The 17990-nt window shown below is 34.1% G+C and overlaps 1 protein-coding gene across 5 annotated transcripts in view; it reads right to left on the reverse strand.

Annotated features, from left to right (window-relative positions):
• Nucleotides 1–14071: 14071 nt before the first annotated feature.
• ABCD2 (ATP binding cassette subfamily D member 2) overlaps nucleotides 14072–17990 on the reverse strand; it is a gene marked incomplete at both ends in the record, with an annotated part of 79075 nt that continues 75156 nt past the window's right edge. For all 5 annotated transcript variants that reach the window (XM_079714439.1, XM_079714436.1, XM_079714438.1 and 2 more), the window contains one exon: nucleotides 14072–14291. In XM_079714439.1, the coding sequence (XP_079570565.1) occupies nucleotides 14072–14291 (220 nt within the window). The remainder of the gene's footprint in view (nucleotides 14292–17990) is intronic.

The raw sequence follows: 17990 nt of genomic DNA on the forward strand, positions 1-17990 counted from the left end.
ATGTAAAGGACCTAGAAAAAGAAAAATAACTGAAGCACAAATTTAGTAGAAGGAAAGAAATAATAAAGGTCCAAGCATAAATAAACAAAAGAGAGACTAATAAGACAATAGGGAAAAATCAGTGAAACCAAGAGCATGTTCATTGAAAAGATAAACAAAATTATCAATCCTGGGGCTTCCCTGGTGACACAGTGGTTGAGAGTCCGCCTGCCGATGCAGGGGACATGGGTTTGTGCCCCGGTCCAGGAGGATCCCACATGCCATGGAGCGGCTGAGCCCTTGAGCCTTGGCCGCTGAGCCTGTGCGTCTGGAGCCTGTGCTCTGCAATGGGATAGGCCACAGCAGTGAGAGGCCTGCGTACCGCAAAAGAAAAAAAACTATATCAATCCTTTAGCTACACTCACTAAGAAAAAAGGCAGGGGCTTTTTTTTTAGAAATTAGAAATGAAAGATGGGAAGTTATAACTGCCACCACAGAAATAAAAGGATCATAAGAGACTGCTATGAAAAAGTATACACCAACAGATTAGACAACCATCTAAAATGGATAAATTTCTAGAAACATATAATCTTGCAATACTTCATCAGGAAGAAAGAGAAAATCTGAATAGCGCTATTACTTGTAAGGAGATTAAAGCAGTAATCAAAATCCTACCAAAAAACAAAAGTCCAGGACCAGATGGCTTTAAATGGTGAATTCTACCAAACAATCAAAGAAGATTTAATACTTCTCAAACTCTTCTAAAAAATTGAAGAGGAAACACTTTTGAACTCATTTTATGAGGCCAGCTTTACCCTAATATCAAAACCAGGCAAGAACACTACAAAAAAAAAAAAGAAAATTACAAACCACTATCACTGATGAGCATGGATGCAAGAATCCTCAACTAACTATTAGTACACTGAATCCAACAATACATTAAAATAATCATACATCATCATCAAGTGGGATTTGTTCCAGTGATCATTCAACATCTGCAAATCAATCAATGTGATATATATTAACAAAATGAAGAATAAAAATCATATTATCAGCTCAATAGATGCAGAAAAATTTTTTTGGCAAAATTAAACACCCATTTGTGATAAAAATTCTCCACAATGTTGGCATAGAGTGAACATAACTCTACATCATAAAGGCCATATATGACAAGTCTATAGTTAACATCATACACAATAGTGAAAAACTGGAAGGATTTCCTCTAAGATTAGGAAGAAGACAAGGATGTCCACTTTTACCACTTTCACTCCACATAATGTTGGAAGTCCTGGCCACAGCAATCAAACAAGAAAAAGAAATAAAAGCATCCAAATTAGAAAGTAAGAAGTAAAACTGTCACTGTTTGCAGATGACATTATTTTACACATAGAAAACCTTAAAGACCCCACCAAAAAAAACTGATAACAAATGAACAAACTCAGTAAAGTTTCAGGGTGTAAAATCAATATAAAAAAATTTGTTCCACTTCTATACACTAACAGCAAACTATCAGAAAGAGAATTAAGAAAACAATCCCATTTATAATTGCATCAAAACATTAACCGATAATTTTAACAAAGGAGGTAAAAGACCTGTACACTAAAATTTATAAGACATTGATGAAAGGAATTGAAGAAGACAAAAATAAATGGAAAGCTATTCTGTGTTTATGGATTGGAAGAATTGGTATCATTAAAATAGCCATACTTCTCAAAGAAATCTGCAGGTTCAATGCAACCCCTATCAAAATTCCAATGTCCTTTTTCACAGAACTATTAAAAAACATTCCTAAAATTTGTATGAAACCGCAAAAGACTCCAAATAGCCAAAGTAGTCTTGAGGCAGAACAAAGAAGGAGGCATTACACTTCTTGATTTCATGACTTTACAAAGCTATAGACATCAAACCCTATGGTATTGATATAAAAACAGATATATAGACCAATGGAATAAAATAGAGAGCCCAGAAAGAAACCCATGCATATATAGTCAATTAATTTATGACAAAGGAGTGCAGATTGTGTAATGGGGAAAGGATAGTCTCTTTACTAAATGGTGTTGGTAAAACTGGACAGCCACATACGAAGAATAAAATTAGACTACTGTCTTACACCATACACAAAAGATTACTCCAAATTGATTAAGGACTTGAATATAAAACATGAAACCATAAAAGTCCTAGAGGAATACATGGGTGGTAAGCACCTTGACATCAATCTTGGCAACGTTTTTTGGGGGACCTGACTCCAAAAGTGAAGGCAACAAAAGCAAAAGTAAATAGTAGGATTACATCAAACTAAAAAGTTTCTGCACAGGAAATAAAACCATCAACAAAATTAAAAGGTATAATGGGAGAAAATATATTTGCAATTAGATATCTGAGAAGAGGTTAATATCCAAAATATATTTTTAAATTTATACAATTCAACAATGAAAAACAATCCAATTTAAAAAGGGGCAGAGGAATAAACATATTTCTAAAGAAAACATACAGTTGGCCATCAGGCACATGAAAAGATGCTCAACGTCACTAATCATTAGGGAAATGCAAATCAATACCACAATGAAATATCACCTCACACGTGTCAGAATTGCCATTGTCAAGTAGATAAGAAATAGTAAGTAATGGCAAGGACGTAGAGAAAGGGAATCCTTGTGCCCTGTTGGGGTGTAGTCATTATGGAAAACATTAAGGAGTTTCTTCAAAAAGTTAAAAATAGAACTACCACATGATCCAGCAATTTCACTTCTGGGTATATATCTAAAGAAAACAAAAACACGAATTCAAAAGGATATGTGAACCCCTTTGTTCATTGAAGTATTGTTTAAAATAGTTAGGATATGGAAACAACCTAAGTGTCCATCAATTGATGTATGGATAAAGAAGATGTGAAAGACCCTGTGACAAGAAGGTATGTTTCCCATTTCAGGGAATGAAAGAAGAACTTGGAGCAAAGAAGGCATTGTTCAAGAAGAGGCTCTGGAAGGAGAGAATCCAGATTATGCAGGGTTTTATAGGCCAAATTAAGATTTTAGTTTTTCCCAAGAGTTATTGAAAGTCATTGAGAGAAGAACAATAGGATTAGAGTTGCATTAGGAAAATCACTCTGACTGTTGTGACTAGAGTGGATGGGCCCAAGAGAAATGTGTGCCCATGTGTAGCATGAGACACGTAGAAAAATCTTCATAGCAGTTTACTGTTCTTAACGGCCCTAAACTAGAAACAGACCAAATGTTCATTAAGAGTAGAACGAATAAGTAAATTGTCACTTATGTATACAATGGATTTCTACGTAAAATGGGAATTAACAAACTAAGACTGAAAACTACTACATGGACGAACTTCAAGCACATAATGTTAGATAAAAGCCAGACACAGAAAGACACATACAGTTTCATTCTATTTGCATAAAACTAAAAGCAGGCAAGACTAATGTGTGGTGTTAGAAGTTAGGATAGTAGTTATACTACGAGTGGTGAAGGAGGGAATAGTTATTGGAAGGGAGCATTAGGTGGGCTTCAGTGTTGGCAATGCCCTATTTATTAGGTGGTGGTTAAACAGGTGTTGGATTTGTGACAATGTATTTCACTGTATATTCACACTTTGTGCAGCTTTCAGTATAGGTACAATATCACACTGAAAAACATATTTAAACTTTTTAAAAGAATAGATTGCATTTTAAGAGTTACTGAATGGATACTATGAGATTGGTTGGGAAGCAATGGCAGTAATCCAAGGGAGAGAAATAATTTCTCCTTGAACCTTGCTAATGTGAAGATGGAAAGGAGACTTATTTGAGAGTTATTTTTTAGGTGGCAAAATGAACAGAATTTGGTGCTGAATTAGATATGGACTGTGAGGAATGAGGAGGTAACAAGGAGTATTCCTTGGAGCAACTGATTGAGGAAACAAAAGAAGCAGTCCTCTGTTTGTGAGAAGGGACAAGGTGTAGAACAAATGAGCTGTGTGAAAAGGAGAAGGAGCTAGGGTTGCATTTGTTCAGAGAGCAGAGAGTTGTGGAGAGTGAGAGAGTGAATGAACTAAAGAAATATGATAGGATTGCAGAGTGGTACTGAATCATCATAACTTTCTAGTGAACATTTTACTGTGAAGAGTGACTTGCTCCGCCAACACTCAGCTGCTCCTGTCCAGGCATGAAGAGAACCAGTGATTAGGATCACACATGATTGGAGTTTTCCTGGATGGGTGTGATCAATATAGTTTTCAGGTAATATGATAAGTCAAAATAGATCAGTAAGAGTTTGGGGTACATTCCAACTTTCCATCCTCATCATAATGAAAGAGGATTTTCAATAAGCATCTATTCAAGTGTTCCCTGGGAATCTGGAAATTCACTTGAGAAGGTAACAGAGATGAGGGAAGCCAGTGTGATGAAGGTCATAGGTCTCCAGAATTACTATTCCTCTCCTCTCTAAACATACCTTCCATTGTCACTACAACCACAGTCACATAGTACCATTTTTCCTTCTTATCTTTCTCTTTATTGTTCTTTTTCTGCAAGTCCCTTTCTCCTCCTCATGTCCTCTTCCCTTTAGGGGATTGTATGGAAGAAATAAAAAAAGTGGATCTGCCAAAATTGTGTTGGGACACTGGCACACTTGGGACTGGAGAAACTAAATTGAGAGGAAGATTAGTGTTTTAACTTTTTGGACACATCAGTTTATACATAATTTTAGGCTTTAGTAACCAGTGGACCCATTGCAAAGACCCAATGCAAAGTCTATATGATTTAAGTGATATGCTAACTAGCATTTGGACTCTAGGAAAAATTGCAAAAGAAAGCATTTTTACCTTTTTTGTGTGTGCCTATCTCCCTTTTTCTTCTGCTAATAGCTAATTTATTTATTCAGTTATTCAGTCATTTATTCCACAAACATATTGAGTAACTACTGATGTAGTAATATATCAGACACTAAGTTAGTTGTCTTCTAACAAGTCAGACCTGGGGTGGTCTCTTAATCCAAAAGGACCACCCCTCTCTCCTAAATTAGCCCTCTCTTTTCCATGACTCAATCAAAACCAACCATTTCCTGAGGGATGCTGATTAGATTTTTATTTAGATAACTCATACCAGTATATGCATAAATGGTAATAACTATAAGCATATGCCAAGCTCTCTCCTGAGCACTTCATAAGTATGAATACATTCAATCTTTCCAACATACTATGAGGTAAGTAGTATTATTATCTCTACTTTAAAAATGAGAAACCCAAGGGATGGAGAGAGATTAAGTGATTAAGTAACATGGTCATCAGGGAGGTGGCAGAGGCAGGACTCAACAAAACAGTCTTTCTCCAAAGTCTGTTTTCCTAATGTTACTGCTCAGGTTCAGCTGCTCGCCACTTGAAAGCCAATACTCAAGAGATGAAAAGGAAAAGGATAAAGCTACTTTTTTTTCAGGAGGCCAGCAACCTGGGGAGAATGTGGACTCATGTCCAAAAACCAGCTCTGAATATTCTGCTCAGCCATGAAAGTTTTTAAAGGGAGAATCATCTGAGGAGGGGTGTCAGAGTCATTGTTATCTTCCACTGTGTGCAGATTTTCTTCTGATTGGTTGGTGGTGAGGTAACCAGGGCAGTGTTCCAGGACCCTTGTGCTCAGTCTGAAGTTACCATCCTCCACCTGGTTGGGGGCCTTTTCTCCTTCAGAAGAATTCAAAGGTATTTTGTTATATATATTCCTTGAGGAGGAACCAGGACCCTACTCCATGGCTGTACTACTGTTTCTTGACTGCTCCTCTTTGTTTCTGCATTCCCTCCCTTCTCTGATAAACAGCTGTTTGAATCTTCCCTTTGGAACTCAGAGAAGGTCAAGAATGCTGAACGAAGCTTATTTCCTACACAAAAGAAACAGGGGACACAGAAAGAATGTATACCTGGGAGGACCCCACAGGGTCCTGCTGCATTTCACAAATCATTGCCCAACATAGCCTACACCTGAGGCGTGTTGTGAGGCGAGAAGAAGTGTTGCATTCTAATAGACTCTGTTATGGGTTGGAATTGAATTGCTTTAGCCTTTGAATTCACCCTTTTGTGCTTACCATCAGGAGTCTAGTGGTCTTTAGGGTGAAGTTGTTCAGTTGCTATTGAATTTTATGTAAACATTAAAGAAAGCAAAAGTTTATTCATGTCTCTAATTTGGAGAAAGACCTCTTTATGGTCATTGGGATTGATAATAATGAGAGTATAGGATCTACGATTTCCTGGGCCTATTCTACCTGACATGAGGGGTGTTGACACCTACCCAGAGAAGTAGAAAGAGGAAGGATATACACTTGTGGGATCACAGAAAGAAAGAAAACATGGAGCTAGGTGATCCAATTAGACAGTTAATGTGATATCTAATTTCTACTGAATCAGCAAATTATGTGGAACTTTTATAATCAGCATCCTGTTGGGAAGACTGAGACCAGTGTATTACTTCTTAACTTATCCTAGAGAAAAGGAAAGAAGGTAGATGAAGCAAATAGTATGAAATCCCAATATGCTCAAGTTTTTTCAGCAGAAAAGAAAAAAAAATACACATTATAGTTTTACCTAGCAGTATGGGTTTAGTTTATGAGGATATGAAGGAGAGAATGCACTTCTTTTTATATCTCTTCCTCAGTGATTTCACTCATTCTCATTAATTCATTTTCATTCTTTCATTTTTGTTCTTTTGCACTATTTTTATTCATTTGTTTACTCATCCGTTTATGCACCTATTGAACAAATACTTTTAAATGTCCTCCAACTGCCATGTATTGTTCTAGGTGCTATAAATATTGCCATGAATAATACAAGCAAATTCCTGGTCCACAGAGTTCACAGTCTACGGAGGGCAAAGGTAGTAGACAGAGAGAAACAACTAAGAAATTAATGAATACGATAAATGGAGAAATGTTTCATAAATAAAACTGATGTGATAGAGAGGAACTTGTTGGGGGGTTCTTTTAGATTATGTGACAAATGAATAAAATTGAATAAAATGTAGCATGAGATAAATGTGATGACAGGATTTTAAATAAAGTGCTATGTAAGCATTAAAAAAGAAAGAGTTTTGTATAACTGGAAAGAATTTAAGACATCCTTAAAGCTAGATAGAGTTTTGGTAGATGAAGTTGGTGGAATAAAGACATTCCTGATTTGAGAAAGAAAATGAATAAGGGAGGAAATAAAAGGGAACACCTGCCATGTACATCCAAAGAAATGAGGTGCAGAAGGATGGATGAGGGGTAAGGGGAGACAGCTTTTGGAAGCAAAAGAAACAGACTGCAGTCCTAAACATCATGAAACAAGTTTTAATTAAAAAATTCTTCAGGCAAAGGACTTGAATAGACATTTCTCCAAAGAGGATATACAAATGACCAAGAAGCATGTGAAAAAATGCTCAACATTACTAATAATCAGAGAGATGCAACTAAAAACCACAATGACACATAACCTTACATCTTTTAGAATGACTATCATCAAAAAGACAAGTGATAATCAATAAGTGTTGGTTAGGATGTGGAGAAAGGAAATCCCTGTGTATTGTTGGAGGGAATGTAAATGGGTACAGCCACCATGGAAAATAGAATAGAGGTTTCTCAAAAATTAAAAACAGAACTACCATATGAACCAACAATCTCATTCCTGGGTATATATCCAAAATAATTGAAATCAGGGTCTTGAAATATTTGCACACCCATGTTCATAGCAGCACTATATACAATATCTAAGAGGAATAAGCAACCTATCCTTTCAATGGATGAAAAGATAAATGAAAGGTGGTAATACATACAATGGAATATTATTCAGCCTTCAAAAGGAAGGAAGTCTTTTCACAAGCCACAATATGGATTAAACTTGAGGATGTTATGCTAAATGAAATGAGCCAGTTAAAAAAAGACAAATTCTGTATGATTCTACTTAGATGATGTATCTAACATTGGCAAATTCATGAAAGTAGAATGATGGTTACCAGGGGCTGGGAGGAGGGGGAAAGAGGAGTTATTGATAAAGTTTCAGATTTATAAGATAAAAAAGTCCTAGAAATCTGTCTCACAACAATGTGAATGTAGTTAACTCTACTGAAAAATACACTTGAAAATGGTTAAGATGGTAAACTTTATGTTTTTTATCACAATAAAAAAATTATTCTGTTACTTTAGTTCTCAAGATGGTTATGCTGCTTTTGTATTAATCTATTAAACTTCTGAGGTGTGTGTGTGTGTGTGTGTGTGTGTGTGTGTGTGTTAGGTTGCAGGAAAATATATGTATCTGTTTGGATCTACATTAACCTCATTTATCTAAACCCCACTTACATGGATCTTGGAAACTTTTCCCATATTGAGCAACAAGCTGTCCTAAACAAGGGGACTTTGATTATTGTTTCAACCATTTTTATTACTCTTGAATTGTCAATATCTGTATTGCAAAAGTTCCCATTACATTAGTTTCCCAATAAAATGTCATCTGATTATAGGACTTCTTTTGCCTCACCCTGTGTGAGTTCTGACACATTTCTAGTGTAAACTTGGCTAACTTTATACATCTGCATAATGTCTAGACCCAATACATTTTAAGTATTAAGCTTAATATATTCAATATGTAAAAATTAAATAATATATTTGATATATAAAGTTGTCTCCTCTTTTATACAGATCAAGCTGTAATTAAATGATAGAGCCAAGTGAATATCATTTAGTGTTTAATATTTCATTGCCTCATTGATGCCTTATCTATTTTATAGGCATTAAATTTCATAAAAATACATAAGGTGAATACTTAATCACCGTATCACCTACATTAGAACACAAGTACAGAGATAAAGCATATAATTTTAAATATGTTTAACTCTGGAATCCTTGTCTATTTACTTTTATAATTATTGGGGATTTTTTGGTTGTTTTTGTTTTGCTTTGTGTTTTGCTTTTTAGAACTTTTCTGCTATAGTTATCTTCATTTTGTGTTAACACGAGAGAGATGCTTTTCATTGTACAAAACTGGCTCACTTTACATGGTTTGAACTTGAGAAGCTCATATTTCTCAGGTTTCAAGACAACATGCTAAATGTATGGGAGCACCTACTGGTGAAGGATGATATAGTCCTACAGACTGGTTTTATTGGACCTTGTAATTTAGACCAAGTTGGAGGGCATGAGGCTTATGAAGCCCTTAAGTGTATAATCAAGGGAATTCTGTTGCCAAAAAATGCTTATTGCTTAAATATTGCAAGAGAGTGGTCTTAGGCAGAAATATAAGAACTGAGAAGACACTATAAAACAAATATACCATTTAGATGGGACAACAGTATCTAACAGGCATAAACTTGTTTAGTATTGAGGTTCTAAAATGTTTCATGAGGGTTGAGATAAGGTTTGTCTCCTTCACTTCTGAATCCCTAGCATGGTAACTGGTACCTTGAATGTGTCAATAAATATTTACTGAATTAATAAATGTTAACCGATTTGGAATTTCTTCCTCAAAATATCTGAAAATTTGCCTTCTGCTCTCCTTCTCCCATAGGACCATATCCATCGTTCATAATAAAAACAAGGAAAAATATAATTTGTGTGACAAATTTCCTTTTTAGATGAAAAAAAAAAAAGCTTCTTTTTTGGTTAACCAGAAACCCTGAGACAGTTAAAAAATATACTACAACTTTAGAGTTAAAAACTGTAATAATGAAAAATGACCTAAACTAATTAAAAGGAAGATGATGGGGAGTTGCAAAGGCTTTGTAATCAAATATTTCTAGGTTCAAATTTCAGCTGTATAGCTTAGTAGCTGCATTAGGTTGGATGAATTGCTTAACTTCTCTGTTCTCACTTTCCTTTTTTATTAGAGTTTTGTGAAGATTTAATGAGTCAATGTATATGCGATGCTTTGTGCCTACTTGGTAAATGATGAATAGCAGCTAATGAATTTTTCTCTGAATGAAGGTACTCATTCTCCTAATTTTCAGGGGACCGTAAGCTTCTTGGGAGAGGGACCATATTTTATTCATTCCTAGAACATAGCACAGTATCTGGCATAAGTTGGTACTTAATAAATAAATGTGTTGAATTAATAAAGAAAATAAATATTTAAACAACTATTTGGTGACTACTGTGAACAGTACTTGACAAAATTGTGCATCATACAACTTGTAACTGAAGTGTATGTAGACACCCAACAGAATCATTTAAAATATAGAAATAAGATATTTTCTATCACTGGAATAATCTGTAATTCCTTTGATTAATCAAGATTTTTTCATGATGATTTAGGAACTCACAAGTAATGCTGAGCTCAAATAACTGCATACTGGATGGAGACTATATTATAATGTATTCACACCATAACCACATTGTAGCTTAGCCACATAGTGATTTTTACCATTAAGGGCATTTTTCTCATTTGCTTTCATTAATACTACTACTCAACCCCTGCTTATAAGTATAGATAATTGGTTTTGAAAATTTCACAATAAAAACTGTAAAGCCGTTTTGTACTTGGTAATCAGGAAAGGCACCAGCAATGAAGAAGGGATGCTTTTAATAAAAATATTTTATACATCCACCTGAAAGTTCTCATGTGGCAAACATTACAACTCTTAATCATACCTAAACATAAATAATCAGACCTGTAAATACTCTGGGTTATGTGAAAGTACTTTACACTTCTAAATGAAAATAATTTTGCCCATAAAGTAGTTATATCAAAGACATCTCTTTTAATCAATGGTTTAATAACCATTACCATTTTATGCATATCTCAAAAGTGTGTAACATTCTCTGGATCAGTGTTCCAATGTGTAACAAATTTTTCTAGGCTTATGGAATCAAAAAACTATTCCAAACAGGTTTTAATAAGCTAAAACTATTGCCAAATATGAAATTATATTTGGAAGCAAAGTTTCAAAAAAAACTAACATGTTCATTTATACCTTTACTGGAAGAACAAAATTTGACACAAAAAACTAAATTACTATCAAGGGAAAACCATTCCCATTGGAAACAAATGTAAACTCGGATTGAATTTCAAGGTATATCATTCTCCTTGAGATTAATGGAGAAAGATTTTTACACATTATCTTGTCAACAAGAATGCACACTATTTTAGACTCATGCTTGGCATAACATTACATGCTGTAGAAATGTAACACAACATTTTCATAGAATGCAACTTATTTTCCAAGTTTATAAGTTAACCAAAAAAAGCACATTTAAAAATCAAGCTCTATAAACTTACAGCTTTTTTTGACCAAAACAAAACAAACGGAAGTCAAAATAATTGGGGCAAATAGATAACATGGTAAAGCTTGTTTGAAAATTGAAATATTCTTTCTTTTTTCCCTTCCTCATCTATATTCAAAGATGGCTACTTCATTTCTCAATCTTGTCACATTTTTCACAAAATATAACTATAAGAATAGTAAAATATGGTATACTCATTGGACCATTTTGTAAACAGTTAAATGAAACATAAATACAAGTTCAAATTAAAGATTTTTTTCCCCTGCAAGTTAAAGGATATTGGTCATGGAAGAAAATTCAGAAAAAAAAAAAAAAAAACAGGCACAAAAAAGCGCAAGCAAAACATGTTTCTCTTAGAACTTTAACATTTAAACTGCAGTGTGTATAGCTTTTAATACAGAATTTTAAACACCCTTGAATCCTGTACATTATAAATCATGAGTTCTTTACTTCAGCCAGTTGGTAGGATATATTAAGTAAGGGCTAATTAAAAATATAATATTTGTTTTGGCATTCTTTTCAAAGTTTCAAAACACAATATGTTGGTTCCTAAATGCTTTATTTTTCAAATTAAGAAAATTAAGGCATAAAAATTATGTACATGTTTCAAATGAGGACTTTTCATTTTCTTCTTATACCTTTAAAAATTAACTTAAGCTACTTGCTCCAGAATTTCCCCTACAGCCATATAAACTGAATAACTGCTAATATAGAACTTAGATTAATGAATAATTTTTATCAAGTTTAAGTTTTGGTTCCATGCATTTTTTTTTAAACCTTTGATGTCTGCCTCACTTTTCTAATAGGAAGTAGTAGTAACTGACAAATGAATAAATGAACAGCTAATGATACTAACAGAAAAACTTAGATGTACTGGTTTTGATTTTATATTACATTCCTTCACATAAGGTGGTTACATTTATTGATAATTAAAAATGTCTTAGCATGGAAGAACTGAAAATATGAAAATGTCATGATTCTATTACATGTTCTATTACAAGCATCATGAATGATATCCAGGTACTCTACCAACTGAAAAAGTCTGAGAATCACTGACTTAGCATCTATTATGGCTGTGTCTAAATATGCAAATAAAATCCTAAACCACTAATAACAGCATTTCCATTTTCCCTGGCCTATCAACATGGTGGCATACGCAGTAGGAGATTAAAATGGTAGTCCTGGCTTTCATACTTCCAACTCCAAGGCAATCGAATATATAAGATTTATTTCATATGACTATTCCATACAGATTCTTTCTCATTATGGTCAATAAATATTAAATTGATTTATAACACAATTCCCCTTCTGAATGCTGGCTGTAGGGGTACATTAATATTGCATATGAGTGCATAGCTGCTGAAAGATTTGCTAACTTTCCTGCCCTATTTTATTTTATTTTATTATTTTTTTGCAGTATGCAGGCCTCTCACTGTTGTGGCCTCTCCCGTTGTGGAGCACAGGCACCGGATGCGCAGGCCCAGCGGCCATGGCTTATGGGCCCAGCCGCTCTGCGGCATGTGGGATCCTCCCAGACCGGGGCACGAACCTGTGTCCCCTGCATCGGCAGGCGGACTCCCAACCACTGCGCTACCAGGGAAGCCCTCCTGACCTATTTTAAACCACAGATCAATAACCTTTCCATTTTGTACTTAAATTTCCATACCTTGTAAACAATAATCAAATAACACTAACATTACTAAATTTATTCTTTTCAACATCTCATCTAACTTTTATTGCTATTATAGCCCAGTTGAATTTCAAGGATAATACTGAAAATAGCACTGAACCAGGGAAACAGGGGAAATTCATTTGACCGCTGGATCTGCCCCTAAATAAACTGCATGATTAGGGCAAATCTGAGTGTCAATTTTCTCAAAAGCAAACTAGGAAAAAAAATATTTGCCTCAAAAGTTTGCCACAGGATTAAAATTAATTGATGTAAGTGAGGATTGTAAATTATAAAGTACTATTCCAATGCATGTTATTACTACTATGATTTTGAAAATCCCTCTATTCTATTATAGCACTGCTATTTTCAAAATGTGGTGGACTCCTCCTTTGGGGACAAAAACAAGCTAAGTATTTCTGGACAGAATTTGCGATATATAATCCTTCCAAGTAAAGTAACAGGCTGAGACAAACATTGTTTGGATACTCCTTTTCTGTATTGGCAATTCTCTTTTTAAAATGAAAGTTTATTAACAAATATGTAAGATTCTCATTAAAATGAATATATGTGCCCATGAGATGCTCAAAATCTAAAATTAAAAATAGGATATTTTGTACATATAAAAGAAGTATAGCCATGCTTCTTTCTTTCAACCACTGCCATTAAAAGAATTTCTTTCATATTGAAATTATTTGTCAAACTGTTAGAGGTTTTGTACACAGGTTTAGTTGACCACTAGCAATAAAGGAACATGAATTCTAGCTGTTAAATCTAAAAACCATAAATGGATAGAAATGTTACTCAAACTTCTAATTTTATGTACCTTGTTTCAACCCAAACACTGCTCTTAAGTTGTCAGTTCTCAAGATATGTCCCATGTTTGTTAAGAATTTCAGACACAACACATACACATTAGCAAATCTAGTATTCATCATGAAGTTGCCTAGAAAATCCTGTTTTACATGTGAATCAGGCTTTCACTAGAAATTAGTATAAGCCATAATGACTAATCTTACATAATGCATTTGTTTATTTTCTTCTGAAAAGTCAGATCTTACATTTCCTTGATGCTAAAACCTTATAAAACATTTCTTGCTGTCTTTTTTTCCTCTGTGCTTAGCTTAACACAATGCATGCCCTATAACAGTGTCTCTGAGCCTTTAACTAAAAATTAACTTTTAAAACATGTCAAAATAAATTAGGATGTCTCATCTTCATTTTTTATTGTTTTCAGCACCGAGTCTTCTCCCAAAATTTTACATAGTTCATTGAGTCTCTGCTGCATTTTGGGAATTCCAGCTAGCTGAGATTCTAGCTTTTGTTTTTCTTCACTTAGTGTTAAACGAATAGCAGTGTCCAATTGTTCAAAGCGCCAACCTCCTTCACCATCAAACTGTAATAAATGAGTGTGGTATTTCCTGCATAATCAAAATGAAATAATATTATTAGCAATAATTACAAAAAGCCATTTTAGTTATAGATTTATCATGCTAATTGATATCCAAAGGCAAATTTTAAGTAAGGTGCCTATTTTACATTTGATTTTCAAGAATCCCTCAAGAGGTAAAATATTGTGATTTTTTTACTCCAAAAGTCATTAGTCTAGCCTCTAGGAAATTTTATTGCTTGTATTAAATTAATTTTATATTGTGAATATACGTGAATTGCAAAGGAAGACATACTGTTGCATCTACTTATATTCATAGCCCAGTATGAATAAATATCAAAGCATACTTAGAATGGGAATAAGGAAAGGAAGCAGAGGGAAGAAAGTAAAAATTTTAAAGGCTATTAAAAGATAACTAAGAAAAATAAAGGAAATACAATACCAATTCATTAGTACACTATCCTTTGGGAATGAGTTAGTCAACATAAGTAAAAATTTCTCAAAAAATAAAGTTTTAAAACATTAAAAAAAATGAACTGATAGAAGTCTTCAGCTATCAATACTTCCATGCTTTCATATAATTTAATCTCTTTTCTCATGGCTCAAGTTCATAATTAGGAACTTCAGAGAGGTATAGAGATGACTTTATTGATGAGACAGAAGGCAGTTCACCTTCTCCTAAATGAAGGCTAAGGTCACCAATCTCTGACAGAGCTGTCCTTGCATGGCTGAGCCACTGCATTTTGTCACTATGCTGAAGAGGCACATGTTCTTATGTGTCCTCAGTTTTTTCTCTTACAGTTTTTCTCACTTCTTGCTCTCTTTTAAGCTCTCATCAGTCATTATTTACTATGATCAGTGGGGGTATATCAAGTAGCTTTTACCTCCATTTTTAAACTGAGATATGATTCATATACCATAAATTCATCCTTTTAAAATGTAAAATTCAATGATTTTTGGTATATTTACAAGCTCATGCAACCATCAGAACTATCCAATTCCAGAATATTTTCTTCACCTCAAAAAGAAACCTCATACACATTAGCAGTCCCTCCCAATTTCTCCTGCCAACCACCAATCTCCTTTATGACTCTATGGATTTTTCTGTTCTGGACATTTCATATATATGTACTCATATAAAATGTGGCTTTTTGTGACTGACTTCTTCCACCCAACAAAATGATTTCAAAGTTCATCTAGTTGTAGTGTTTGTACTTCATTCATTTTTATGGCTGAATAATATTCCATTGTATTACACATTTTATCCATTCACCAATTGATAGAAATTTGGGTTTCATCCCATTTTGTTTGGGTGGTTTTAACATGCTGTAAGATGGGGAAACTAAACTAAGTTAAACTATGTCTAAAAGAGTAAATATCATTCTCAAGCTGAAGGCTGAAGTTCACATGTTTGATAACATATGACAGAGATTAATCTTTTCCATATTCTTTTGAGTAACTATCTTTAGGGTTTTAAGTTTTCCAAAAATTTGACCTCACAATGGGTGGTACCTCACAAAAATTAAATTGAAAACAATGTATTCCTAAATCAGGGGAAAAAATTTAAATGTGACAAAAGTGCTATTAAAATATGAGAGCTAAAACAAAAGTAATGGAAAAACAAAAGAAGGATGGTGATAAGAGAAATAATAGTAAAAAAATCATTTTGTTTATTTCATTCTCAACTTCTCTTGGGCTTTCCTAACCTTGGGGCTACAACCAGGAACAATTTTAGAACACAGTAGTTCAGAACTTGAGCAACTTCCATCTTCAATTTATGTTGTAGGTTTGGCTCATCACTCTGGTCCTACAACATTATTTGGTTTTTACATGGGGGAAGAAACTGTATAGGTGTTTCATGACCTGATATTCAAAGGTGTGTTCTATATTATGGGCTAAAATAATATTTCAGAGTTTATCTTAGTCAGAGGAATTTAAAAGAAACTACTATTTTAACAGAGCCTCATTGGAAATAATCTGCAGACATTCTACACAAATAAGATAAAGCACTGGATAGTGATAATTATAAAATTGTAATTATATTCAGGAATCAGATAATTTAATAAGCTTCTATAATTTTTGACCTCTTCTGATACTGGTATTGATTTTCATCTTTACAATCAACAATTACCCATTTGTTGTTATGGAGGAAAATATAATACATATTTTCCTCTTCTGAAATCTTTTCAGGGAAAATAAGAATTTCATGTAGGAACAAAGGATAATCAGAAATAATAGATTTCTACAACCTAAAATGACTAAACTATTTCATAAAGCAGAACTAATGCGCTTTTCAGTTTACGGGGAAATATACTATGGGTAGCTGCAATTAAAAACATGTTTTTCTTGTTAGAAAGTATAAAATTTGATTTTATTATTTGTTTAAAAAATTGTCCACTACCTACCTATTTGAATGGACAAAATCCAGAATACTGACAACACCAAATGTAAAGCTGTGGACCAATAGGGACTCTCTTTCATTGCTGGTGGTAATGAAAAATGGTAGAGCTACTTTGGAAGACAGTTTTGCAGTTTCTTACAAAACTAAACATACTCTTAACAGTATGATCCAGTAACTGAATGCCTTGATATTTACCCAAAGGACTTGAGAGAACTCATGTCTGCACAAAAACCTGCATATGAATGTTTATAACAGCTTTATTCATAATTGCTAAAACTTGGAGGCAACCAAATGTCCTTCAGTAGGTGAATGGATAAACAAACTGTGACATCAAAACAGTGGAATATCATTCAGCACTAAAAAGAAATGAGCTAGCAAGCCTTGAAAAGACATGGAGGAAAATTAAATGACTATCATCACCAAGTTAAAGAAACCAATTTGAAAGGCCACATACTGTATGGTTCCAGGTATATGACATTCTGGAAAAGGAAAAACTGTGGAAACATTAAAGATGAGTGGTTTCTAGGTGTTGGGGAAGGAGGGATAAATAAGCAGAGCACAGAGGATTCTTAGAGCAGTGAAAATATTCTACATAATACTATAATGATAGATACATGTAATTATAAATTTGTCCAAACCCATAGACTGCACAACACTAAGTGAAGCCTAATGTAAATTATGGACTTTGGATGATAATGATATGTCAGTATAGGTTCATCAATTGTAACAATTATACCACTCTGGTGGGGGATGTTGATAATGAGGGAGGCTATGCATGTTTGGGCAGAGAGTATAAGGCATATTTCTGTTCCTTTCAATTTTTTTGTGAACCTAAAACTAAAAAAAAGTCTTAAAAACAACAACAACAACAAAAACCTCTTTGTTCTTAAATTAAGAAAAAAATGGCTGAATATGCTTCCAGTGCCTCTTTAGGCTACTTGAATAGGAAATAAATGACAGGAAGGCATAATAAACCCATTGATAGAAGTCATAAAAACACCAGGACTAAGAGCCAGAAGGGACTCAAGAGTTCTTCTGGCCTGGTTCCACAGGCATATGTCATGACTGTCTTAAACCAGTTCCTGTTGGTTTTATCCAAGGGGAAATCAGAGCAATCATACTCATTGACATGGACTCTACCTCATCCTGGACTAGATACAGACTGCCTCTGGGGAGACTGGCAAATCAGGGTCCTATCACTCCAGATGCTAATTAATTCTTTAACAACAGAGAGACAAACTACAAAATTCCATAGAAGGGGTCACTTCATGAAATCCTCTATTTTTAGGTAAACTATCTGAGGAAAGAAAAATATGAAAAATCTGAATG

This window comes from Hyperoodon ampullatus (genome assembly GCF_949752795.1).
Source record: "Hyperoodon ampullatus genome assembly, chromosome: 11".
Classification (NCBI taxonomy): domain Eukaryota; kingdom Metazoa; phylum Chordata; class Mammalia; order Artiodactyla; family Ziphiidae; genus Hyperoodon; species Hyperoodon ampullatus.